Here is a 27756-nt window from a genome sequence, read left to right on the forward strand (position 1 = left end):
AAAATTCACACCTCTACACTGGTCAGTCTGCCAAAGATAGGTGTAACTGGTAGACCCTTAAAAATCCCAGCATCGACCCAGAGCCTGACCATGTTCTGATCAGGTTTGGGAGCCAGCAACATCGTCTGTTCCTGAGAAAGTTTTGGTGGAGATCAAGGGCTTGGAGGGAAGCCCTGCCCACACTCCTGCAGCTGAGGGTGAGCTTCAACTGGCCACTGGATATTATGTGGAACTAATGGACATTTTCCAAATGGACTTAATGGACATGTGACAACACCATATATAATGGACTATATATCTTGACATTTTTTAAGAACTACACAGCACCATGTAAGTAGTTAGGTGTGGAGTGTTATTTGAGTGTTCCCTGTGAGGCTAATATTAATTTTGATGTGAGCTAGGTAATTTCAACTGAAAAAAGGGCAATGTTTACATGTTTTCGCATTCACATTTCACATTTGATTGATGGTCCCCTTACTCTAAGTCTTATATTTCACTAAAAATAGTTCAAAGCAAATGTGTCATAGTACACATTCACCTGATCTGATCTTATCTGTTGATCTCTGTTTGAAAATAATAATAATAATAATTATATATATATATATATTATTACTATACTTATAAGTGGTATTTGATTGCTTTAAAATAGCATAAGAAATCTGGCAAGATATGAGACTTATAATACATTATTACTATGAGAAATATAATTCATTATAACATAAGTGGATGCAACATGTTCACTGTGTGTTTTAAATCATCATACTCTTAAAAGCTATACACACAAATAAGTAAATATATAAATAATGAATATATATTAAAACTGTTCTTATGAATATTCATAATATGATAACATATTATTATTATTATTATTATTATTATTATTTTAATAATGTGATATGAATTCATAATAATGCCTTAAGAATACCATTATAATGTATTATAAATATGGGAATCTTAGAAAGTGCTTAAATGGTGTTTTTAAAAAAAATAATTCATATACAAAAAAAAGAAAATGGCTTGTCGAAAAAATATTAGGCAGCTCATCTATTTTTAGCTGTGATAATAAGAAATGGTTCACAAATGATGTTTCTTCAAGAATGATTTCTGGAGTTATGGCTGATAAAAAAAATCAGCTTTGCTTTGACAGGAATATAATTCATCTCAAAATATATTAAAATAGAACAATTTATTTTAAATGTTAATAATACATCAAAATATTTCAGATTTTATTGTAATTTTGATCAAACAAATTGGCAAGCATAACCATAATGAAAAATAAATACACTAAAATGTATTTGAAACATATTTATTTTGTTAATACATTAACATATTTATAAACTTTTAGCATATTAAACAGGTATACTTAAAGTCAGCTAAATTGGAACAACTCATTTTGTACTTAATGCAGTTTAATTGTGCAGAAATAGAGCTGAAGTCCAACTTATGATATGCCTAAGTATATTTGATTGTGCTTAAGTGCAACTATTGCAAATATACTTTAATAACACCTTAAATATCTTTCATTTAATCACAATATTATTTAAATATTATACAATCTACATCAATACTGACATTAAAACACATTTTAAGCTTAATATTAAGAAGTACTTCAAATAAAGTTTAAATATTATTTTTATACCAGTTAGGCTCGAGGAATATGTCAGTAAATATGTTAATAGATTTGAACTATACTTAGTATGAAATCAATGTAATTAAATCAATTTGAGATTATAAATTTTAAATATATTACTTTTTTACTAGGAAAGATTCTACAGAAACATCAAAAAAAATTTAGGCACCAAGACTCTTGAATGGTAGTCTATATATCTTCTGCTACCTCTGAACTTGTAGTACTCTCAGCTTAACAAGTTTTACCATGCTTCAACATTTCCACAGATTACTACCAGATTACAACCAAACACAAAAAAAACCTGGTTCATTTATATATCTGGCGACAAACAAAAGTTGTTAGCGATAGCTGAGATTCAGACTAGGAAAGGCAACTATTTCTTCGCAGTATTTTTCCGCTGAGAAGTTAGAGGCCTGTTAGGGGATGACAAGTCATGTGCAGAACAAGTGAGAGAAATGACACCGGTGTTTCAAACAAGCCCACGGGGAGAGCGATAGAAGGGAAAAAGAAAAGAAAACGACAGCAGGCAGACACACAAAGCTCTTCCCTGACGCCTAACAGAGAATCTTCTCCCATTTCCGTCCACTAAGATGGAGCACACCGTCATTAGCTCCAGCTCAGGGGGGCACTGCAGGAGTTTTAGCCCAAGTAAACCACCTCTAATTGGGCTCCGTCTCTGTGGCAGGCCCAGTTTTTTTCCGGATAAACACTGAGCTTCCTAAACACGAGGCTGAAATCTCGAGACTATAGAGGAGAGCTCCCAGAGCTCAAGTGTTCAGTGCACTCTGATACTGCGCTATTAACACACACTCAGTTGAGATTTTGATGGTGGTGTGACGTCCGGGAGGAAAACAGTTTGAAAAAAAAAAGAGTTTCTTCTCTCTGCTGCTACTCAGAACTGGGCCATTTCTTATGCACTTGACGGGAGATGACGATGGAGATCATATTTCATAAGATAATTAGTCTTGCATAGCTAGACACCGTGAGCATCTGGAGTTTCCCCTCTGTGCAGAAGAAACTGTAAGAGCATCGAACGAGTCTATTCATGTAGACCAATAATCTTGGAAAAACTTGTGAGACTGGCCAGCACAACAAAATGGTTTATTTTCATCTGTCACCGAGAGATTTAAGACATTGATATTAAGAGTAAGAAACCCACTCTCCTATCTATTTGTAATTTGGTTGGGAAATCTGATATTTGTTTTATTGAATCAGTTTATTCTGATGGTTTGTTTAGCAAATCAGTTAATTGAGCTTAATTTTGAGTAGTCTCAGCATCAGACGTCACATGGGCGACCGTTGGCTATGGGACACAAAAGTCAAAACACGAGTGTCGAAGTCATCATCAGATTGGTTGAATTATACAGGATTTTTGGGAGTCGTGTGTGTTGCATTCTTTAAGGTTCCTCCTGGAAACAAAGATTACGTGCTGCCAAACACCTTCACGAAAGAAAAAAAGTCATAGTGTTTACAACTGTGATGACAAGCGCTTATCAAATGCTGGGTTTTCAAAAGTATGTGAATTTTTTTAAGTTTGCGGCATATATATAAAAAATATGTCTGAGAGGTATACATACCGTTCTGTTACTGTGGTGAAATTTGCATGCCCCAAAACGTGCCGCTGAACGAAACGAACTGTGATTGGTTGTTTGATGTGACGGTCAATCTGCCTCATGACCGGACCTTGGCCTAAGAAAGCTGCTATGAATCAGTCTGAAGGTCTGGCTACACAAGACTAAATTTTGAGCTACAGGCAAAAGAAGTGAAAAATGTCAGTTCTCTATAGTTAAATAGTAATTAAACATCTAAGATTATCTTTGTTTGTACGTTTTCTGAGTGGAGTAACTTCTTCTACTTCTGTATGACTGCTGCTGCTTCTCACCACAAGTTGTAGGTCTATTGTTGCAAAGCGCAGCATGCCAGCTTTGTGAATATTCATATTAAATTCTCGATTATATGACAAGTCCAAACCAGTGAAATATGGTCAGCTAACTGACATTTGCAAAGCATGTGCATAAGACACGCCTCTCCAAAAGAGTAGACATAACACATAATCTGTTATGTCTAACAAAGATAAAATGAAAAACAGCTATACTGTAATTAATAAATATGCAATGTTGCTTGGTGATTTTACTTTGGGATCTTTAGAAAACATTTTTCTCAAAATCAACTCAATCTGACTCTATTGCCTTCAAACAGTTGTAGCTCATTCCGTTGTTATCTGATTCCAACAGGTATTTATATTTTATTTACATGTATTTAAATATCAAGGTATTTTAATGGAGATTGTGAAACTAAAAAAAACAAACTTTTGAGAATTTGCTTATTCTTACTAATTTTCACAAGAGTCACAAAAAATTGTTTTGATTTATTTAAAACTAATTTTAGAATTCAGTGTTTTCGGTTAATATTTGTATTTAATTTAATATTTTAGTTTATGTATGATGCTATCACCCTATACATTCCTCCTAAACCAAGTTCCATGTGATGTATTTCAAATGTTTCAATTATTTATGATCTTATAATGCTCTAAAATATATTTTTGCCTTTAATGTATTGAGCTTCATTTTATTAGCAGCTTGTATTGTATATTTGTAAATATTTTGATCATTTGCTAACATTTTTTTAGTCTCCCACACATCCTAATAGCCACAAGGCAGACAGCTGCATCAAATAGTGGGTCAAACACCCCACCGACTCCACTACAAAAACAGCAGAGCTGAGAGTAGCTCCAAATTGCCTCTGTAAATACCCAATGGTATTTATCTCATGAAACCGTCGTGAGAAGTGCTGGGTTTGCACTTTGCAGCAGACAGGGCTGTCTAACAGACAAAGCAATATGAGGTAGAGGGAGTTTGAGGTCACGTCCATATGCCCTGAAAGAAGTCATTCTAATCTGCCAGTCAAGGGTAGAGCTTTGAAGTGTCAGGGGATTGTGGGTAGTCCGTCCAACGTCTGGAGGCAGCTTGATACGTTTGAAGGATCTAAGAGTGCATTTGCGTGCATGTGCGTGGAGAATATTGAAGAAGCAAACCTGCAGCCGCACAAAACTCTGATGAACTGGGATGCAGCTGCATGCGGCGGGCGGTAAAAACTCCCTCCGAACTCCAGCCTGCTCCACCTGCGGTCCCCCTGGCTCCAGACTCCCGACCACTGAGACACTTCATCTAATGTGACAGCTGCACATTCCTCACTTTCTGTGACTCTCAACCAATCTGTCACCATATGGCCCCATTCCTCTCCTGCTAGTACTCTAGCATTCAAAGCTGAACTTTTTGTATCCCGTGCACGCCGTTGCAGCCCTGCTTTGCATGCGTGCCATCGCATGACCTATTTTTCAGATGGCACTTGCTTCATCTGAAAGTGAGTGTCAATTTCTTTATGGGAGAGAGCGATGGAGAGACGGAGCGAGAGGGATCTGTGCGGAGATGGATGGTGACTGGCGCTGATGGACGTGGAGTGTGTGTGAATGTGTGTTTTTGCATGTGTGTGTCCCGGCTCTTCATGGATTCTGCGGTGTGAATGCATGTGCCGACACGGTATTGGACATGGTGCTGGGTGGGGTACTAAAGGAACTGGGTTGTGGTGTGTATCGGAGCACCTGGTGAATAAAACATCTAAACGATAGGGGGATGGGAACTGAAGAATAAGAGAGAGAGAGAGAGAACAAGAAACAGAAAAAAAGAGTGTGTGTTTCATAAATAGTGTATATGGCATTAGAGGAGAGTATTGTCGAGTCTATGGGAGCAACCCTGCAGTCCTGCAAGAAGAGATTCACTATACTACACAATAAACAAACAAAAAAATGCAACCCACAGAGACCCAGCACACACAATCTACTGTGTGAAAGTGTGACAGGCTGTGACTAAGTGTTTGGTGAGGGTCCCTGGGTGGGTGGGTGATATGGGTTTGAGTCTTTTGTGTCTGTGTGCTGTGGACTGGGGTATAATTAGATGCAGCGACTGCCAAAATTCAAAATATGTATATAATATATTATAAACTCTCAAGTGCATCTGTAAATTAAAGTCTGGAAGTGTTGAAAATAGTATAATTTTATTAAGGAAGATTACTGTATAATTACAAAAATATATATATTATTTTAGATAATTCAGTTGTAATATAATTTAATCTAATATAAATAAATAAAAATACAATTAAATAATTGTTTATATATAATGTATAATATACAGTGTGTAAAACCATAATTTTGTAAGATTTTGTTTTTATTAGTAGTAAGTGTTAAAGGACATAAATCTAGTATAATCAATAGTCATAGTCGTCAAACAAATAGATTATAATATTATAATAAATTGTTGTTATTGTAACATAATATGAATGGAAATGAATAATGCATTTTAATAATTATTATGTTTTATGTTTTATTTATTATATAATTTGAATCGTATTATCTTATAATACATTTGTATATATTTTTTTATAATATAACAATACTGTCCCCTTTATCAAGACCCAACACAAGACACCATTAATCATTAGAATGACAAGTAGAATGTATGTTAAACGACATCACACAACATAATACGCTGTCAATAAAAATGAACAAAAGCTCTATAATTTCCCCTTAATGAAATCTGCAGCCCTAGCAGGTGTCTTTATGTGTTTTTGTGAAACTGACCGTGTCTCCAGCGGGACACTGCTGTTAAGAGCCCAACTGTCCTGGAGCTGGACAGATTCAGGGGTGGAGGGTCCATCTGGTGGGGCGGCAGTAGGTGCGTGGCTCTGCGGGTTCCGCCGGCTGCGATTGAGGGAATTAGCCGAGGACTGGTGGTGGTTGTGCGGGGGAGGCAGAGGAGGTCGCAGGGAGGTCTGACTGTGATGACCAGACGCACCTGAAAGAGAGAGAGAAAAGGGAGATAAATCACAGAACATCTCTTCCTTTATGTTCCCTTATAGGATGCTGTCTGTAAAATGTTTTTAGACCACAAATTCAAAAGATCTAGTTGTTCAGATTGCTTTGATTCAGTGCAACTGTAATATGTTTACTATTCATTAGTCATGCATGAAACGCTTATAAACGAAAGGAGGAGAGGTGAAATGCTAGACATATTGCAACAGAAAGAAGGATCAATTATGGAAAATAAGATCTAAGCAGACACACACACAAAATATTTTGATAAAATCTATTGGTAAGTGGAGAAATAAAACACGTCTGGATTTAAAGTTTCTATGAGTATGAAAACAAAAACTAATTTGCATTTCCTTCTAGCTCCTGACATGCTTGCTACAATAAAAAAAAATCGATTCGATGTTTATACTTGAATATAGCTATATATATATATATATATATATATATATATATATATATATATATATATATATATATATATATATACACACACATTTATATTATACTATATAAAGTCATAATTATAATATATTATAATATATAATATGAATTCTAATTATATAGTAAAATTATTACATTATAACATGCACATTAATAATTATAGTAAATACTAATATATATTACGAATTCAAAATATAATATAATATAATATAATATAATATACAAAAAAGTTGCAATAATAAGGGAAATAGCTTAGGCCAGTTTTTGTGATTTAGATCATTTTAAAAGTGTTCATTTTATAAACATTTAATGACAGCATGTACTGTTTTATTGTGCACTCATCTCAGCATGTTAACAACTGAGATACATATGTAGGTACTATCTTTTACAGCACATAATACATGAAGATATTTGCCCCACCTGACGGTCTCTGAACAAATATTGTTTTCATGCGTGTCTAGAGGTTTAACAGATGTGTCTTCATCCCGAAATGTCTAAAGTAAAAATTCAATTATCCACATGAACTACCACAAAGGCCTGGGTTTATTTCTGTCATATATTCCACTTTTTATTTGTTTTTCTTCAGCGTAACGGTTGCAAACAACACAGTGAATATGATAATGTGTGTTTCGCACCCTCCGCCGCACCTCCCAGCATCGGCACATGAGGTCAAACGGAAGCAAATTCTTCCAGGAGCCTGTGAAAAGAGGGGAGAGCAAGGGATTCAAAAGTGCCTTTGTGTCCCTTAAGAAGAGGTTCCGAGATGAAAGAGGATTTTAGACCAACGGGAGATCGGCTACGGTCTGAGGGCCAGGGCTGTGTAATCTCTCTCCATGCAGTGTGTCAGAGCGCTCTAAAAACGGAGCGCGACAAAACCCGGCCGGGCACAAAGCCCTGCTCTCTCAGCTTACAGCGCCAGAGGAACTCTGGAGGAACTCTGCGGCTCCAACAATGGTGCTCAAAACACTGGATTATCGCCCAATGACATGCCCATCAAAACCAGCCCGGCCACTTTCCACGTACTGGAACAAAGGCAGGGAGGAACTTGTTCTTTTAAGGGCTTAAAGCGCTGCCACGACCGAGGCATCATTCTTTGTTTTTTTCAAGGGGACCTGGCGTAGTCGGCCGAAATTGATACGACAGGCACAGAAGAAGCACCGTCTGAATGGGCTGCTGTGACAGTGGCCTTCAATGGACAAATAAAGGATGGCGCTTCTGGGATTCTCTTCTCGTTCACATGTGAGAACGGCACGCCAGGGGTCTCAGTGTGAAGCGCTGGAATCACAGAGGGACAATGGGCCGCTCCTGTGCTTCCATTATCCTGGACGTGGAGCTCACAGCCAGAAAACCCAGCTAAAGTCAGTACAGTAATGCAGAGATTACAGGCGACTACTGTTATTAGCACAGAGTTACGTGAAAGAGCCTATATACAAAATCTCTAACTGTAATGTGCACATCTTTCCCAAGTAGGAGGTAGAAGACAGGGGGTCGTTTTAGACTTGTGGAAAGAGATATCGATTGCCTGGGTGTGTAGCTATGAATTCGCTCTCTGGAACATTCCTCCGATGGATGATGCGGCAACTTAATTTAACATAACAAACATATGACTACAGGTCGACCATTAGTGGATTTGGCAAATAACGAAAGCTAAGAGCAGGAAATTTGTCTTTTAAATATAAAAATATAGTCAAATGGTGTGCATTGGGTTTTTGCTTTCTTTTTTGCTTCTCATACAGTAAAACCCTCAAGAGCACAGAAAAACATGGTTTATATATAAATAAAATAAAATAAAATATATTTTAGATTTTTACAAGCACCAATAGTTCCTACATGTGCCAGTTTTTTTTTTTTTGACTCAATATATCAGTCTTCCCTAGAGAGTAAAAAAACCAAATAATAAAAACAATTGTACAATCCACAACAGAAGGACATTCAGTTTCCTAATCTCAAAGAACTAAGAAAAAAGCAGCCAAGGTTGGTCTTCTTCTCTTGCAAAAGAGGCAATAACAAAATTTCACCCTGGAGTTGTTCATGATTGAGTTCTGTAAAATGAACTAAAAAAGCTTCATTTTGTGCAGGGAAAGAAACTCTTTCATGACACAAGGTCACAGATTCTGCTCTCCTGCAGCTCGCTCCCTCTCAAAACTTCCGCTTACAACACGGGCTTCATAATGCGCAATTTATTGGGACACGAAACAGCTGTGAAGCTATTCTGTCCTCCGTTACTGACATTCATTTATTTCCCACCAGCCTCCATCACTTTATCTTTTCACAAGGCTGTGTTTCTTTCTCCCTCAGCTTTCCGTTCTTCACCATTTAGCAGTGTTTATGAATAATTGAGTTTTGATTCAGTGCGCGAGCGGCGGAGGCAGACAAAATAGTCGACAAGCAACACAGGGAAAGCGACACTATGTGGGTTCAGAAGAGGCCTTTTTGCCTAAATTGAAACTTCCTGCTCTTCCTGTCCTTCTTTTTAAAATATTAACAAAACGTCACATTTACATTTGATGCATATTAATGAGAAACTGCCATAAAGATAGCGGAAAATATAATTTATTTGGCTTGCTCTGTCTTGCTACATAAGTGACAGAAGAAGCCGCGAATATTCAGAAATCAAGCGGAATAATAAAGAAGGTGTGTCTCTTGCCCCGCCTTCAAACACACACGCACACACACGTGCACACACACACACACACACACAGATTATATCTAGCTATTTTTAAAGAAACCAGAAACAAAAGAAATGTCTAAATAAAACACAATTATAATAATTATTATTATTATTCATATTTTGATGATTATTTTGTTATTACCACTTCAATTTATTTTTTATATTTAATTTATATTTTATATGATTTTTTAAAATTGTATTTATAGTTGGCTTTTGTGCAATACGTTGAAAAAATTGCACCAGCTTTAACTTGAGCTAAATCATTAGTAAAAAGAGTGTAGTAAAAAAAAAAAAAAAAGGGAACAGAAAGAGAAAGAGAGATGCGAGACAGAGTGAACGGGCCAGAAGAAATGAGTTGGTGCTGGTGAGACAGGCAGAGGAATGGAGGAAGAGATGTGGGACAACAGCTCTGCGTGGCGGCTTCTTGTTTCCAGCGCATGGCAATGGTGAAATTACTGAAGCCAAGCTTTGCTAGGCTATAGGCCATGCCATGACAGGGATTAAAATAAATTGCCCAACATGAGCGGTGGGAACGGTGGAAAAACAATAGGAGTAAAAGCATAAATGTCAATTTGGAATGATAAAAGACACAATCTAAATGTGGCAGGAGGAGCCTGGAGACAGAGCGGGGGTAATTGAGCTCCGTGCTATAGAGTTGAGTGTTCACAGAAAGAGAGAGAAAGAGAAAGAGAAGGAGAGAGCAATGAGGTGTCATGATTGGTGGCCAACCACCTTCTGTCTTTCATCCATCCTCAGACTAATTCTTCACGCACCAACCGCCGTTTTTTTCTTTTCCCTCGCTCGACAGATCTGGCTAGACAGTATATGACAACCAACAATATTTCAGAGCTTCAGTGAGTGGGAGTATGGGAACCTTGTCAACAACATGTTCACACTGTCATTCGAAGGTATGAACACAGAACATGTGAACACAGGGCTAATATACAAAAATATACTCACTAACTAATTAAAAAACATAGAATTGTGCAACTGCAATGCATTTGAAACTCTGCAGACTATGAAGTTAAGGCACACACTGCCTTCAGAGCTGAGAAAAAAACAACGCCCTACTGGGGCAGGTGGTACAAGCGAAATGTTACAGTATGTCATGATATGAGTAATGTATTTCCTGGAAATCCAACCAAAAATGTATTATACACTACCACTCGTTTCTGTTATGTTACAAAAGTTACAAAAGATTTCTGTTTCAAATCAATTCTGTTCTTCTGAACTTTCTATTCATCAAAGAATAAAAAAGTTTTAGTGAAAGTATTAGTGTTTCTACAAAAATATAAGACACAGTGGTTTCAGTGTTAATAATAATAAGACAATAATTTCTGAAGGATCATGTGACACTAAAGACTGGACTAAAATATAATCACATGGAAAAGTTATTTTAAACTGTAAAAATATGTCATAATATTATTGGTTTACTGTATTTTGATCATATAAATGTAGCCAGGAGAGGAAAAATATGAACAACCTGACATCCATCAGTTTGGCAAGCGATAACAACTACACTGACGTTATGCTTATCAACACCCTTTGATAACAACTTCCCAAGCTTTCACATTTTAAGTGTATTGCATTCCTACTGATTCATCTACTGTGGCCAGGTTCCCACATTCTCTGACCAATTCATTTCATTGTATTTTTCCCGTAATTGTTTGTGATGACTAGATAAGGTTTCTTGTTTTCTTTTTCACAGAATTGACTTACTAAGAGTATTTCAAGAAATAATTTTAAAATGACCATAATTTTAAAAATGACATTGATTATAAAACATATTTCCCTGAAAAGTGCAAACATTCATTATCGCTATCCAAACTAGCCTAATCACTGCATCTCAGCCAATGGTGAGAGTTTGGGGTGGGACTATCTGTCAGCCTGACCAATAGCTGATGGGGAATAACTGTCATTATTTTTGATCATTAGTCAAATATGCAATATGTTACCCTGGAGCAGAAAACCAGTCAAAGTTATATATATATATATTTGTAGCAAAACGCCAACAATACAATGTATGGCTTGAAATTTTTATTTTATGCCAAAAATCATTAAAATATTAAGTGAAGATCATGTTCTGTGAACATATTTTGTACATTTCCTACCGTTAATATATAAAAACTTAATTTTTCATTATTAATATGCATTGCTAAGAACTTCATTTCGACTTTCTTTTTTGCACCCTCAGATTCCAGATTTTCAAATAGTATCTAAGCCTAAAAAAAAAAAGATTCTTATGAATGGTTTTGTAGTCCAGGGTCACATACTATAAAAGTGAGTGAAAAATACACATAGTTTGGTCAGTCCCAGACTCTTGCTTTCACTAATAAGGGAGTAATTACATCCTATTCTGATGACAATTACCACCTAAACAATTCACGAATCACAATTACATTAATTATACTGCTAAAATTCAGGTCCCCTAATATGTCATTTACTTTGACGCTTGTCTGACACAAATGAAACCATTTTATTTGCCTCTCAGCTGACAAACTAGGGCTCATAACCCAAACTTCCACCGATTTCCTTATTACCATTTTTTTCCCACAGTCAAGACACTCCAAAAATAGCGAAAAGAACAACACAGAAACTAGATATGAATAATTTATCTGCGGCATTAGCACGCTAAGAGCGAAGCTCTTTCCAGGAGCAGCGAGCGTCGAGCCGCACAGAGAGCTGAAAACTGGGTGAACAGGATGACTCGACAGGGAGAGGATGACAAAGGAAGGAGGGACAGAGAGTGCCACAAAAACTGTGACGGGAAGGGTGGAGGGTGACTGAGGGAACGGCTGAGGGAGAGAGGGATGGAAAAAACAGCGAGTGGAATGACAAGACAGGTCTCCCAGACGCATGTTAAGCTCTGGTTCCCGAGCACACCTCGGCCCGCATGGATGACACCTCTGAGACCGAGAGGCTCGAGCACGACCCGTCTCACTGCAGAATAATCACACACACATGCACGCGGAGGAGAAGAACATCAGTGCATACCAATTACTCTTGCTTCAGGGGTGGGAGGGACGAGGCGCAGTGAGCATTGCTGCCACCTCAGACCTGTGATGTATGTTGAACAGCTTGTATGTCTCCTAACTGAGCTTATACAACATATCACTATAGACCATTATTATTATTAATAATAAGAAGAACTATTATTATATCAATATTAGATAATTTAATGGCTTTTTTATAATTTCTTTCTTTCTTTCCTTTTTAAGTGATTTTAAGTAAAAAAAAAATACAATCACTATGGCACTTCAATATAAAGATTTTAAAAAATACAGTAGCTGATCCTATTTAAAAGTGTTAGACGTCATTTTCATTAATATAATAGTCATTATTAGTTATAAACAGACATAATTAGTAATTTTATGCATACATTCAAGACAATATACAAAATATGTACCAAAACGTAATTTTTGATTAGTAATATGAATTGCTAAGGTCTTAATTTGGACAACTTTAAAGGCAATATTTTTTTTCAGATTCCAGATTTTCAAATAGTTGTATCTCGTCCAAATTTTGGCATATCCTAACAAGCAAACATCAATGTAAAAGATATTTATTCAGCTTTCAGTATATTCAGTATTTATAGATATTATGTATAAATCTCAATTAAAAACCTTATGACAGGTTTTGTAGTCCAGGGTCACATATATGCATGACTAAAATTATTAATATATATATATTTTTTTTTACAAATAATCACAGATTTAACTTGCATATATACGTAAACAAGTTGTTTTAATGCGCAGCCATTATTCTAATATTAATAATGACATAATAGTTAACAGCTATTGTATTTGCAGGAATTTCTCTGTATTGAATGAGAAATCATACAAGAGTAGAGATTTATTTTTATTCAGCAGACATCATCTAAAACAATAACATAATAATAATAACACTAATTATCTGATATCATATCTGCTAAATGATGAGAATTAAGAAGGAATTGTGTGCACAGTGATACTGATGGCGAACCATGATAATTCACACATGCTTAGAGCTGGCCGTGAAGGAAATTTTCAAAGGAATAAAAGTTCTGCATGATCACCCCTATATTAAATTTCTGCAAGTGTTTCGATGCACAGAGAAGTTATATGACTGTCTGGTGTCATGTAATGAACCTTCATTATAAAAGGATTACTATAATATAAAAGACAAACATCGGTAGTATATAATCACACTTTCTTGAACAGTTCCACTTCCTCTATAAAATTATGACCCATTTCACAAAGGAGCAGCAAATGTGGTATGATCCATCATTTCTACTATTCTGACTGATAAAAACACGACTGGTGCAAATATCAAAGGTTTTTCTCATTCTACGTTCTACATTTACATTCTATGTTTTCAAAGAGTGTTCATAGACTCCTAGTTAATTAACACTCTTAACTTAAAAAGGTGTCAGAGCTTAAAAATATGCTGACATATTTTAACTGGAATCACCACAGCCTTCATAATTTAACTAAAGAGACTCTTTGTATGTTCGGTTGTGCAAGGCACGATATATCTTTCCTATGATCCTGCATCCGGTTTCCTCATGTATGAACAAGAGAAAGCACAGATTTATTTATTTATTTATTGTTTTCAGTCTGGTACAATAAAATGTACTGGTGATAAATTATGGTGTAGAAATAAATGTGGTATATAATTACAATCTCAAACTCTCTGATTAATGATCCAGTTGTAAAAATGATTTGAATATAATTATAAAGCATTATTCTAAAAATCCAGTTGCTGGCCGTGTCAGTGATGCATCTACTTAAAGTATTACAACAGATTAAGAGTACATTTGATTAAGCACACATAAAAGATTTTCAATGTAAAATTCATAATTACTGCTAAAACTGAGCAAAAAGAATCCGTAATCAAAACTCACAAGCTACAGAACACACACATACATAAATTAATGAAAAACTTTTATGTAATGATCTTAGTCATTTAAGAATGTAAATATAAATCTCCGCCAACCAGGTTTTTCAAGAGACAAAGCTTCATAATATTACAATACTAAATATATTCTTAATGTCTTATATTTGTGAATTATAGCATATTATGTCTAAACGAATTACTCTGAATGCACAGGCAAATAAGAAAAATATAATTATGGTAGAAATGTATTGCAGAAAAAATCTTTCAGCAGATATATTGACAAATTAGTCTTGGTCAAACATGGTCTGTTTACACACACACACACACATACGCATGCGCATGCACACACAATTGAAATAATGAATTTACCAATCCAATTTATACTCAATAAAATAAGCAAAGTGTTATTTTATATTCACATAATATATATATATATATATATATCAATATATATTTTTAATGGGGCAAAGTTAAAGTTTTGCATTTAATTTAAGAAACATATTTATCAAATTCAAGGGCATTTTTGTGCAATTCCACTAAAACATTCTAATAATAATTAAGTTTAAGAGTTTATGGAGAAGAAGAGGACTGTCAATACAAGCATAAGGAGATGAAGAGAGGGTGTGTGAGAGAGATAGATGGAGGGAAGCACACAAAACCACTGTGTCGGGCCGAGGGTGTCAGGCTAGAATCATCTCAGGTCTCTTTCCCGTGACATACTGGTAACTGCACACAAACTCACCACCCACTTAAATGATCAAGCTTTTTTTAATACAGCACCTTCAAACAAAATATAACTATATATTCAGCTAAAGAAAAGGTTGTGATCCAAAAAGGTTTGGCGAGGGAAAACAATGCTGAATGCAAATGAAAACACAGACAGGTTGCATGACATGCCCTCATCCTTACAAAAAAAAAAAAAAAAGTAGCAAAAACTATGCAAGGTTATAAAAGATACAACCCAGACAGTGCTTGCAACAAGGATAAACATGGTTTTTGAATGTGTTTATGCAAATAATTATTGGCTGCAGGAAGAATAAATGTTTATTTAAAATGAAAGAAACATTTAGAAGTAATTCACAAAATTTATTTCTAAAATAAGAAAATAAGAATTAAATCCAGCCTTGGTCATGTTAATAATTTTGTGTAAAGTAATTCCACAAAAACTGTATTAATAATTAATATTAATAATTCTGGTATTGTGTTGCATTCCCACGTGGTTTCCAATTTACAAAAACTAAGGCTGTGAATCTTTGGGTAGACAGTGAATCATTTCGATTCACGATTCATAGTTTTTCGATTCGAGAGATCAACCTCGTGCTCTTATTTCACGGCTGTTGTTAACGCAGATGTTATTTTAATAATTTCCTTCTTACATTCAGTTTAACGATACTGTGAAAAGTAATTATCATTCAGTGGAATTGTGCGTACGTTTTTAGACACTGACTTATTTTTTGCTCCGTCCATGCAATAAATGTGCATCCTTCAACTGACACAACTCAGGTAATGTCAATGGTATGAGCCACTGAAAAACTACAGAGAACTAAAAATACTTTACTTCAGCAGTACTGGCCACGAGTACTAAGGATAGATCACACATTAGCTGCTCAAAAATGTATCAGTGTGAGCACGAGCGTAATCCTGTGACAGGCGGTAAATGCAGGAAGGAGAGATGTTTTAAATAGATTGCTGGCCGAAATCAATGATTCATGAATCGAAAATCAACGTTTCAAGATCGATGTTATTGATGCATTGAGAATGTGAATCAGCAATTCATCATCAAGCATTTAGAGAATACATTCAATACGCTTGACTTTCAATAAATGAATGAACCCAAATGTAAAGAAATGCTGGATGATATTTTCCAACCACTAAAATAGTCAATGCATGTAATTGTTCTGATATAAAAACTGAACAACTGAAATTGCTTGTTGCATGATTATGCAAAAAAAAAAAAATTAAATAACTTTGAATTCTGAAGCAACCCGATTGATTGACTCATGAAACCCCGGGAGAAATCCGGGGTTAATCTTGTTTTAGAGGAAACTGTGATCTCAGCATCGCTGCAGGTCATTGGTCAGCCCCAGCTGGGATCAAACCTGAAGCCTCTATGAGAACAGCCCAGATTCTTCAAGACAACCAAAACAGAACCTGTAATGCTTTTTAATAAATATCCCTCGATTTTTAAATAACATTTTATTTTGAATGAATAATATTTAATAATATTTTCTTAATATTTCAAAATGATAAATAATACATTTCTCAACCTCTAAAATGATCGCTTTTATGTAAACAAAATCAATACCAAGCAATAATATAATTATCCAATACAATCCCTGTTGATAATATTCAGCCTTACTTTATGCCCCACTTAATGTTTTGTTTAAATGATCAATTCCTCCCATAATGGATGTTAAATGCATTATGAATATAATTGTATGTTTTCCTTTACAACACAGTTTAATAATCACCCTGATTTAATTTAATCCCACCTTATTCTTAAATCTGGGTTATGGCAGCGGGACAGCATTGGTGTACAGGACGGCTGAGTGTTGGTGGAGGGAGGGGCTGAGAGCGATGACAGGAGGGTGCTGGTTATGATGGAGAATGCGGCAGTGCAGCGAGACTCTCTTACCGGTGGTGGGGGGCTGTGCACGGTACAGGTAGGAGTTGGGGGAGAACTCGTCGTCGGGAGGGGGGTCCAGTATGGCATGGGATGAGCCGCTGTCCAAAAGGGGCATCTGACACTCCCTGATGGAGGTGGCGGCCTGGTGCAGGGGGGCGGAAGGGGGAGGAGGGGCTGGGGGGAGCAGACTGGATGAAGGCGTGGGAGGGAGGGGGCGACCTGAAGGACACACACACACACACACACACACACACACACACAGTGGGAAAAGTGTGTTACTTTATGGAGTGAAACCGTTGCTGATTGATGAAACTGCAACCAAATAAAGTGAATCACAACCATTTGATTCAGTTCCCAGTTGCTCATACACAGCCCTCACGGGATCCGTAAGATGTTTAGCATTTATATTCCACAAGACAAAATAATTCACTTTACATAAATGATCCTGTTCAGATATTTAGATACCCTTGGTGGCCTTTTGTTACAGTTGCATGTGAGTATATCAATTGCTGCAGGATGTTACCGTCACTGAAACTTGAGGAGAAAATGCAGTATGTTAAGAAACTTATAAATTAATTAATTAAATTCAGAACAATAAAATGCTATTTTTATGATTCATTTTATTTATTTATTTGTTATTATTATTATTATTATTATTTTAAAAAGGAGGGGTTGATGGGTATGATAACTAATGAGCAGGATTGTATGAGCAGCTGTAGCATAAACCCAGAAGCACTTATTTTAACAGAAGGCAACAACCTCTGTTTCTGAACTATGTTTGTCACCAAAGACACTTTCTTTCACATCTGTCTGTGCTCTGGATTTTCAATCTCTGCACAAAGTAAACTCTGACACGAGTTGTACAAAAAAAAAAAAACGAGACAGGCGCACAAAAGAACACATAAATGAAATCACAGAAATGGAGCACTGGAATACAAGGTAGAGATACATGAAAACCAGAAGCTTGTAGAATAAATACCACATTGAAAAGAGAGAAATGTGAAGCTTTGAGATGCTCTAAAAATCCTTCAACTCTAAAAGCCGTGGTCTGAAAGGAGGTCAGCTTTGATGTGGCTTTTAAATTAATGAATAGGCTATGTATAAATAGATAGGATCTACTGACAGTCTATATGCAATAGATATTCACGGTATAGCGGAAAACAATATTCAGTATCTTAAAATATACCTCTATGTTTATGTCTTTGCTCAGCTTAAAGATTTTGTTTTTCAATCAAAATAAACATTGTAAGCCAAGAAGCTTTTGCATGCAAAAACATCATCATTTAGGAATACGTTTAGAAAGCAAAATGAATTGAAATTTGTCAAATGAATTAGCACTAAATGAATACAGAATCTTTATTTAATAATTTTAATATTCAATAATTTAATTTCAGTTGTGTGCACTAATATAAGGATTAAATGTTGCACAGTGATAAGCAATAACTTTTACATACTGTACAAAAACTTATCTAGAAAGACTTTTAGGTTAGACTTAAGATGTTGGTTAATTTGATATTGCCAGTGAAGTCATTGTGAATATATTCTGAATCTTCAATCATACAACATCAGGTTACAGTGTGTTTCTCTTCGATTGGCTGACCGTGGTGATGACACAACGAGCAGAGAAAGGGATTCAGATACATGATCAACCCATCAAGCACATGCTGGGTTTGTGATTGGGAGCAAGGCCAGCTGATATATTCTGGACATTTTACCCCCCCATGCCATCCGCACTCGTGTGCAGCCAACAGTCAAAAGAACTGCTGTGCCGGAGTGGAACTGTGTCATCGGGGCTCTCCATGTCACGTCTACAGTGACTAATTTAATCAATTCTTCTTTCTGTGTCTATGATACCATCCAGCCCTACTGTGGACGTAAAACACACACACACACACACACACACACACACGTAATGGCTCTCATTCACTAATAATTATGAACAAGTGCCGTTTCCCTCAGCTGCATAATATGTCCTCAAACAGGTACATTTATTCATATCCTTTTTCTAACATTAATGAATGTGAATTGCTTAATACAGGGATTCCTAAAATAAAAAATTCAAGGATTAGCTAAAAATATTTTCTTGAAGTTTTTGTTTTTGTTTTAATAATTTGCATGTTCAAGGTTCTTTGATTTCAACTTTTTTTTTTTTTTACTGTCAATTGACATGTAGGCCAATAAATATTGAATCATTTTTAGTGCTTTATATTGACTAGTTTTTATTAAAAAAATTTAGTTTGACATTGTTGAATTATTATACTTCTCATCAACAACAAATAACCCTAATTTGGAAAAGCCTGGCTTAATAAAAACAATAATAAGCAATTATGTCAAAACTACACACTGATGTTTTCTGTTCAGGGATTTCATTCTTGTAAATAAGGATGTTTCTTCACAATTTCAGAACAGTTAAATCAACCTGACTATATTGACTTTATGCTCACAAAAAAAAAAAAAAAAAAATGTATGTAGTTCAAATAATTCACAAATTATATTAAATTATATTAAAAGGATACAATGTAATATCAGTTAAATCAACTTGACAATATTGACTTTATTCCCACAAAAGTATTAAATAAATTTGAATGAATATTATATTATATTATATTATATTATATTATATTATATTATATAAAAGGTATATTCAAGCGATTGTGCATATAAATGAAAAAAAAAAAAGAAAAAAAAAGGCAAAGTGTTTTTTCAATGCCAATGAATCACAATTTCTGTGAGAAAACACGCGCACATAGCTACTCACACTGCGATTATGATTTCACATCCTTTTCCAAAGAGAAAATCTGCAGTGGCACTTTATTGTCCACCATCAAAGGTGGAAAGACGGGAGAGGACGCAGTCAGACTGTGGGAAAAAGAGTGACAAATCACACCGTAACAAGCGCAATTTATCATTCTCCACACTCACCCTTTCTCCTTTATCTGCCGTGTACACAGAGCAGACACCTGTGGCAGGCCAGGAGACAACAGCACACACAAACAAGAACTGCAAACCACACACTCACACACACAGGCGATCGTGTTGCCTTTCCCTGTCCTCTGCGAGTGTGAGTTGGCAGGTCTTCAGGCTGGAGTGCAGCGGTTAGCTCTGTTTCAGGACTGAACCTCTCAGGCAAACAGTGCAACTCCTGCACAATCCCTCTTTCAAGCCCTCTCACTCATTCTCCATCTTTCTCTCTCTTTCCGCTCATCCTCTGTTACGCTCTCTCTCGTCTTGATCTGCTGCATCTGCGTTCACCATGGGTTGGTCAGTGACATTTGCGAAGATTTATCAAATCAGCGTCCAACATAACAAACAAAGGCAAAGTAGAGCCGTGAACACAGAGGGGGGGAATCATAAGTCACGCATCATCCGAGCGACACACGCGGCCGCCAAACAAAACAAATCTTATTGCCAAGATTTTCTCGTGGAACACAATCAATGGTTTCAGATTTTCAAAATAACTACAATAATCAACTCATGTCAACTCTAACATGTTGAAACACAATGTTGAGCTTTAATTGGTCAGTTTAAATGACCTCAGTAATGCCATTTTGCTTGTAGAATGGAACACAACATAACTCACAATGTAATGGAGTTATGGAATGGGATCTTAGGTATGGAGGAAATGCATTTGTTTCATAGGTCAAAAGACTTATTTGAGTTCTCCTTTATGTTTCATGTAATGTGTAGTGCTAAACAAATCTGATCTTGGTCTTGGGAGAATTTTAGAAATGTTTGAGTTCATACTGGAATCTCAGATGTTTGACTGCAGACATGATGATTGTTGTTAAGATCTCTTATGAAGCTCTAGAGGAGACAACTGTGAAATTACTAGCAGACACAGAATATTTAGCTTGAATATTTTTATTTTTTTGTAGCAGTGGTGCTTTAAAGGGAATTTTGGAAACAACTTCTTGGAGTAGATTTTAGCATGCTGTGCTTTAGTGTGCAGTACTCTCAGCATGGCAAGGCTCCTCTCTGAGAAGTTGTCTCTAAATTCATCCCTTCTAAAGCACCACCGCTACAGCCATCAATTCACAGCTTGTAGGGCTGCAACTGACTATTATTTTGAGAATGGATCACATGAATACTAAAAGGGATATTTTATTTTCATCATTATATTTATTTTCATTATTAAGACTTCGAAGACAGAAAATAAAACATCAGACCGGATCTAAACATCCTATGAGGCTTAAAACAAACACAGTGCTAACATACTAACACAGAGCTCCAAAAAAACGTTTGGATGCTAATCTGAATTTTTTTTTTTTTTTAGATATTGGTGTGAAAGTATTCCTTCTCGTCAGAATTTTTAAAACAAATTCATTAGGCATGCACCGAAATGAAAATTATTGGCCGAAGCCAAACAAAATGAAATACTGGGCCGAATACCGTGCACGGTTTTTCAAAATTTTCCCCCATGTATTTATTTATTTATTTTTTTTACCATTGCACTAGTAAAATTGACAAAATGTGCTTTTTACTGTTTTGTCATGATTTAAAAATATTTATTTAACATTGAACTTTGTTTAAACATTCTAGCATACATTATACCAACAAAGCACAATTTAACTTTATATTAAAATTAATAATAAGTTAGTAAAATAATATTTTCTGGCCATTTTTACTGTACAAATAAAGGCAGCCTTGCTGAGCAGAAGACTTCTTTTAAAACATTAGTATAGTACAGATCCCAATTTTGTACACTATGTGTGAATGTTGTAATAAATCTATTAATAGAGCTATTGTAGGGTAATTATTATTATAATTATTACTGTCTTTATTTGATTTAACAGAACAACAGTAAAATTACAATACTATCATTTATGAATGTCGATGCAGTTGTTGCTTTTCTCGGCTTTTATTTTGGCAGAAACTCGCAGCAAGATCTCAGAACCTTTTTGCTTATTCTAATAATTATTATAATTTTGGTTGCCGAATATTCGGTGCATCCATCAAATTCACCTTCCAAAATAACATTTTAATTGCAACGCATGTTAGAGCCATAAGTAGTGAAAGAAGATTTCTGAATTTTAAGAATGGGTTTTGTGTATTAATATATTTATATTTAAAAGTAATTATACTGCATCGCATGACATCAATTTGATACAAAACACGTTTGTAAGTAGCCGTTAATATATTTTTAAGTAGAAGAAATGAGGAAAGGGGTTTGGTGACTCTAAGTCTAGTGACCGTTCCTTAAAACCAAATTCAATTTGAAGCTTGGTAAAGTGCATATTTGGCCTTGAGCGTACATAAAGACAGTGATTGAGCACCATATCAAAACTATACGCGTTAAAATACAAAAGTAACAGTTTAAAACACGCCGTGAGTCCTCTCAAAATCTCTAAGATTGACTGTCTGGATATCAGTAGTAGCAAGAACACACTGGCCAGCTGGAGGGATTTCAGCTGGACTGAATCATTTTTGGGTAACCTCTTTAGAAGTGCAGTAGTTCCCATGGCGACTGGACACCTGTGGTTTGCAGATAAATCGGAGAGAAAAGGAGTAGGCTGCAGTACGCTCCCTTGATAACACCTGTAAGCGATAAGATCAAAGCAGCACGGTGCTTCAGCCTCCTGGATCGCTTTGTGAAGTTGTATGTGGGGGTAATTACGGAGTCGTTAAACTTGAAGAATATCTAGGGACAAATGAACTGCTCGTGCCATATAAATATGAAGAGCTGTGCAGGTGTATGTGAGGATTTCTTCTTTCTTTTCTAGCTTGGTGAAAAACAGGTGTGAGAGCTACCGTTTCATCTCGCCGTCTGTCTCGGCCCATCTGTGTGTTTCCTCGTCTCTCTCCTAGTCTGTTTGCTTACATTGAGACTCCATTTCAATGTCGTTGGATGCGGTAGAGCTCTCGACTGCCCAGACTCTGGTTTCTGTGTAATAAATCTCAGGCTTGAACAATACCAGTGGAGGTGCTGTCGAAATGGCTCGTTTGTATGGTAACCTTGACATTGCGAAACCCCTGGAGACTTCCATGACTATAGACATCCGTAAAAGTAACAATCAACCTGCACTCCCATCAAATCCTTCAAGTCCTTGAGTACTCTAATGGACCAGCATCTTAAACTGAGTAATAGAGACAAAAAATTATTCAAAATGTAAACACAAAGACAGCCAGTGCCAAGTCAAGTCCAACTCCTTCTGATCTTTGCTTTCATTTCAGTGATAAAAGAGGTAAAGAACAGACTGCAAATGATCCGCAGAAGCCGGATTTGAACTCAGGCTGCTTGTTCACATTAACACTGCGCAAAATATCGCTGCTCATGCAACTGACCCAATGCCGCGTCTACAGCGGTTTTTAGCTTCTTAAGAGAACTAATGCACTCTAACAAGATGCGATATTTGGCAATAATGTGATATGACACTGGTGTCAGTGAGATTTGACCCTTTCTTTTTAAAGGCCCTGGGGGAAGTTTGCTGCATGGGATGGGCTCGTTATTTTTGGGAAAAGCACACATGGAATATGACATTATGGCTCTGTTCCAAAACCTAGAGAGCTGCCTACGGAGGCAATATTTTAAGGCATCATAGGCATGCTTCTGACATTGCACACATTTCAAGACTCTTTTCTTGTTAAGGTTTCTGTGTTTTTTTTTTAGTCTCTTATGCTGTCCAAGGCTGCATTTATTTGATCAAAATACAGTCAAATTTACATTGTAAATTATTATTTCAATTTAAATTGTATTATGTGAATGCATATTAAAATGTAATTTATTCCCGTAATGGCAAAGCTGACTTTTACTCTAGTCTTCACTTTCACATGATCCTTAAGAAATCAATCTAAAATGCAGTTTTTATGCTCAAGAAACATTTTTAATTATTATGACAGCTGTGCTGATTAATATTTTGGTGAGAACCATGCTATATTTCATGATTCAGGATTCAACAAACACCATAGCTTGTTGTCTTTGAACTAATCATCAAAAAAGATCATTAAAAATATGGATGAGATAGCGTTTTGGGAAAACACACTTTGATTTTGGTTTAGCTCCCTCTTGCCATTACTCCATCTTCCTCTTTTACTCTTTCTTCACACATTTTTATTGGCTGTTTCATCGTTGCTCACCAGTTTATTTGAGGTGCTCACCTGAAGGTAGGTCAATCAGATTTCAAGCATATCAAACTGGCTGAGAACTGGGGCTTTGCATCTAGCATATGCAGTTTTCTGTCTCTCCGTGAGACAAGTCACAAACATGAAAGAACGATAAGTCAAATCAGGTTAATTTGTATAGTGCAATACATAGTGCTTTAAAGCAGCTTTACAGAAAACCATTCCTAAATGCCTATATTGAGAAAGCCAAAGGAGATTGTGGCAAGGAAAAAAAAAAACATTTAAGAAAAACATCTGGGGGAGCCTCCTCCTCTGGCAAAGTACATATTTTACTAAAAATGCACATATGACAAACATTATTAGATTGTATGGTTTGTATAATACATTGATGAATAAATTATTTTATATGTTAGTAAGACAAATGTTTACTGGCTGATTTATAGTCTAAGTCAATCTTATAAAACAGAATTATTTAGTGAATCATCCTTCACTGTCTGGCTGGTATAGTCTGTATTTGTCAGTAGATGTCGCTCCCCATAATAATTTATAGTCTATGAAATCCATTCTCAAATGACTGGAGGAGACGGCTATGTAATAGCTGTATAGCTGGAATGTTATGACCAGTTTTAAAATTCTATAATAGAGTGTCTAAATAAACAGCTAAAGATTTCATTTGTAGAAAGTGTAATTAAAATTAGCAGCTTTTTTTTAAAGATTAACTTTTAAGTGAGACTGTAGAGGTTATCTACAGTAAATGTAAAAAAATAAATATCTCTAAATGTCAGTCAAAAATAACCAATTGATAAGCAAAATGAGTGCCGATATACTGTGCATCCCCAAAGTTCAATTAGTAAAATGCTTCAGAATGTCCATCAGTAGATAATCAGAAACTCGGATATCCCAAGGTGGAAACAGGCTTCTTTCTTGTAGTCCAAGCAAAGCTTTCAAGTATGTTTCTCTGATTATATTTTGCAAGCTACCGTATTAAGATACAAGGTAATATCAGTACTTATCATTCAATCTGGATGGGTTTATCATAAAAGAGAGTCTGCTCGTGAACTGCTGAGTCTGCTCTCATATAACACAAAGCAGCACTTAGGACTTCATCAGCTTTTGGCTCTTCTACGAGGGCACGGATTACTCACTGCACCATCCCACCGACTGCAGCTGCCTTTGACGTCTGCTACAACGATTCTTAACTGGTGTCGTGAACAGAACAAAAGTGCCCTACTTTTTTTTTCACCCTCTCCTCCATTTTTTCCCTTCTTTCTCTAAAGCTTCCTCCCCTCTCCTCCATGCAACATCCTCCCACCGATGCGTCTTCTCATGTCTCGAATCTTAAGAACTCCGCAGCCTTGCCAGGGATCAAAGAGGCACGAGTTTCATCCAATGAGAACGCACCTCTCCGCTCGACAACACTTGGCGTGTTCCAATCAGCTCGCACCATTTTTCCTACTTTCTGTCTGTCTGTCTGAATCACCGGCATAACAAGATGCGATGTATTAGTCCGCACTCTTACATTGTCTCAAATGTTAACAAGGACGTGTTGTTTTTCCCTCTTGAGCAGTTGATTTTCTGAGAATCGCAGACGGTGAGGCACTTCTAATCCATAAGAAGGGATTACTAAATTTAACTGAAGCCTTTGAAGTTACTGCACTAGATTTGGTCACAGACACACCATATTGCCGAGAGTTTTGCACAGCAGGTCTCAGCGCTAATGAGTTTATGAATCGGCGGCCTCGCAGGATGAGATTATCAGCAACATCTTCATTCATATTTGTGTCTAAAACCACAGAATATTGTCATTTGGAACACAGTGTGTAAATAGCACACACAAGCATCAGCGACAGAGACTCACTCAACTGACTTGATACCGGAACTTCTGCTGTCATAACTGGAGAACAAATGCTGTCTACGTGATGAATAATTGAAATGAACTGTGCCTAATCTGATGGAGATCGGGGTTTTTCGAGTGCTGGAAGGCAGATGTCAGTCAGAGCTGACACATGTGACAGCAGTGTGTGTCAGTGTCCAGAGGCGATGAGAAGGGCCCAAGGGGATTGCTGTCTTGGGTCATTAGTGAGGAGAGGGCTAGTGGGCAGGGTGGTCGGCCCTGTATCAGGCTGGACAAAGTCGGGCTGTGACGGATGACACGTGAGGCGGACAAACCCTCGAGTCCGGTAAGGATGAGGAACACTGCACTGAGGCAAACTCGGCAATGCTTTGCATCATCAGACCCCGAGGAGAAGAGCAGCCGCTGTTGTTCAGCACAGCTCCCCCTATAGAGAATCAGTGCTGGGAGTGATGCAACTCCTATACAGCTAGGGAGCTATTACAACACACACACATGCACTTAAAAAGAAAAAAGGAAAACAAACTGAAAATAACAAAGCAGAAATGGCTTCAATTCTAAAAGCATGCTTTTCTGAAGCGCATTATGCTTTTGATATGCCCGCTTTAGTAACTGCTGCTAACTCAATTTTTATACAACATCCAATGAATGATCTGAATGAACAGGAGAGTGTGATTTTCAAGAAATGTGTTCATAAAGTGGATTAAATGGATTAGCTTTTATTCTTACAAGGGCTTGAATGAATCGAAGACTTCAAAGCATTTTTTATATGTCATGTTTTGTTTGAAATAAGTTGTTAAATTGCACAGAAACATGCAGATCAGCATCAAGATAAACACTTCTCACAGTCAAATGAAAAGAAAAAAGCTTCAACTGAAAGCAATTATAAGCGAAAACATGTTTTTACTGCGCTATCCCTACTGCGACTCTTCAGTTACAATCAGCACTATGAAGTGTTTACCTTAGTTTAATTTACCTTAGAATCAAAAAAATAAGCAAATATCAAAAATTCATTCAGATATTGCTAATAAATTTCAGAAGTAATTACAAAGTAAAAAAAAAACTGGCAACTAAAAAAACTGAACTAAATGTGACATTTTGAAGAAGAAAAACTGAAATAGTATTTTCCTGTCATCTATATATAGTGTGTGTATGTACATATATGTAACAGTGTGTAGGTGTTTCGCTTCTTCTAATGTCATAAACAGTTTAATTCACTAATCCACAGCCAGCATGAACCTCTGAAGATGAATTTAAAGAAGAAAAAACATAAATACACTCTAGGTACCATGTTTCACTATTATAAGTGACCTGGCAACAACATTTTACCATACTTTCCTTAACGACCATAAAACTGCATTAAAACAAGCCAAAAAAAAAAACAGCTTGTCCATAGACTTACATGAGAAAAGAGAAGAAGCCTGTTTGAGAAAATGGCGGATGGCAACATTTACTACAGTACGGTAAGACTAACGGTACGGTTTTTAAACACGGGCTTGAAAATGAGTCAGTAGATGGACAAGGACACAACAGAATGAAGTCTTTAAACACAGCAAAACACATTCTATTGCTGTTTGGGGAAAAGCTGAAGTGTGAACAAGAAAAAAACTGCTCTAAAAACAGTGTGCATTGAACTCTAAATGAAAATGGCTTTATAAATATTAATATTGTAATGAGTCATGTTTTACTTTCCAGATGAAAAACCTTGCTCTATAAGACGCTTAATTAAAATGAT

The 27756-nt window shown here is 36.2% G+C and overlaps 1 protein-coding gene across 2 annotated transcripts in view; it reads right to left on the reverse strand.

Moving 5' to 3' along the window:
- Positions 1-27756, reverse strand: part of LOC127985644 (teneurin-2) — a 130460-nt gene that overhangs the window by 60189 nt on the left and 42515 nt on the right. Inside the window, exons 2-3 of one of the 2 annotated variants that reach the window (XM_052587675.1) lie at positions 17120-17329; positions 6267-6480 (exon numbers count right to left, since the gene is read on the reverse strand). In XM_052587675.1, the coding sequence (XP_052443635.1) occupies positions 6267-6480; positions 17120-17329 (424 nt within the window). The remainder of the gene's footprint in view (positions 1-6266; positions 6481-17119; positions 17330-27756) is intronic. The other variant, XM_052587676.1, reaches the window with a different exon arrangement.

This window comes from Carassius gibelio, chromosome B21 (genome assembly GCF_023724105.1).
Source record: "Carassius gibelio isolate Cgi1373 ecotype wild population from Czech Republic chromosome B21, carGib1.2-hapl.c, whole genome shotgun sequence".
Taxonomy (NCBI): Eukaryota; Metazoa; Chordata; class Actinopteri; order Cypriniformes; family Cyprinidae; genus Carassius; species Carassius gibelio.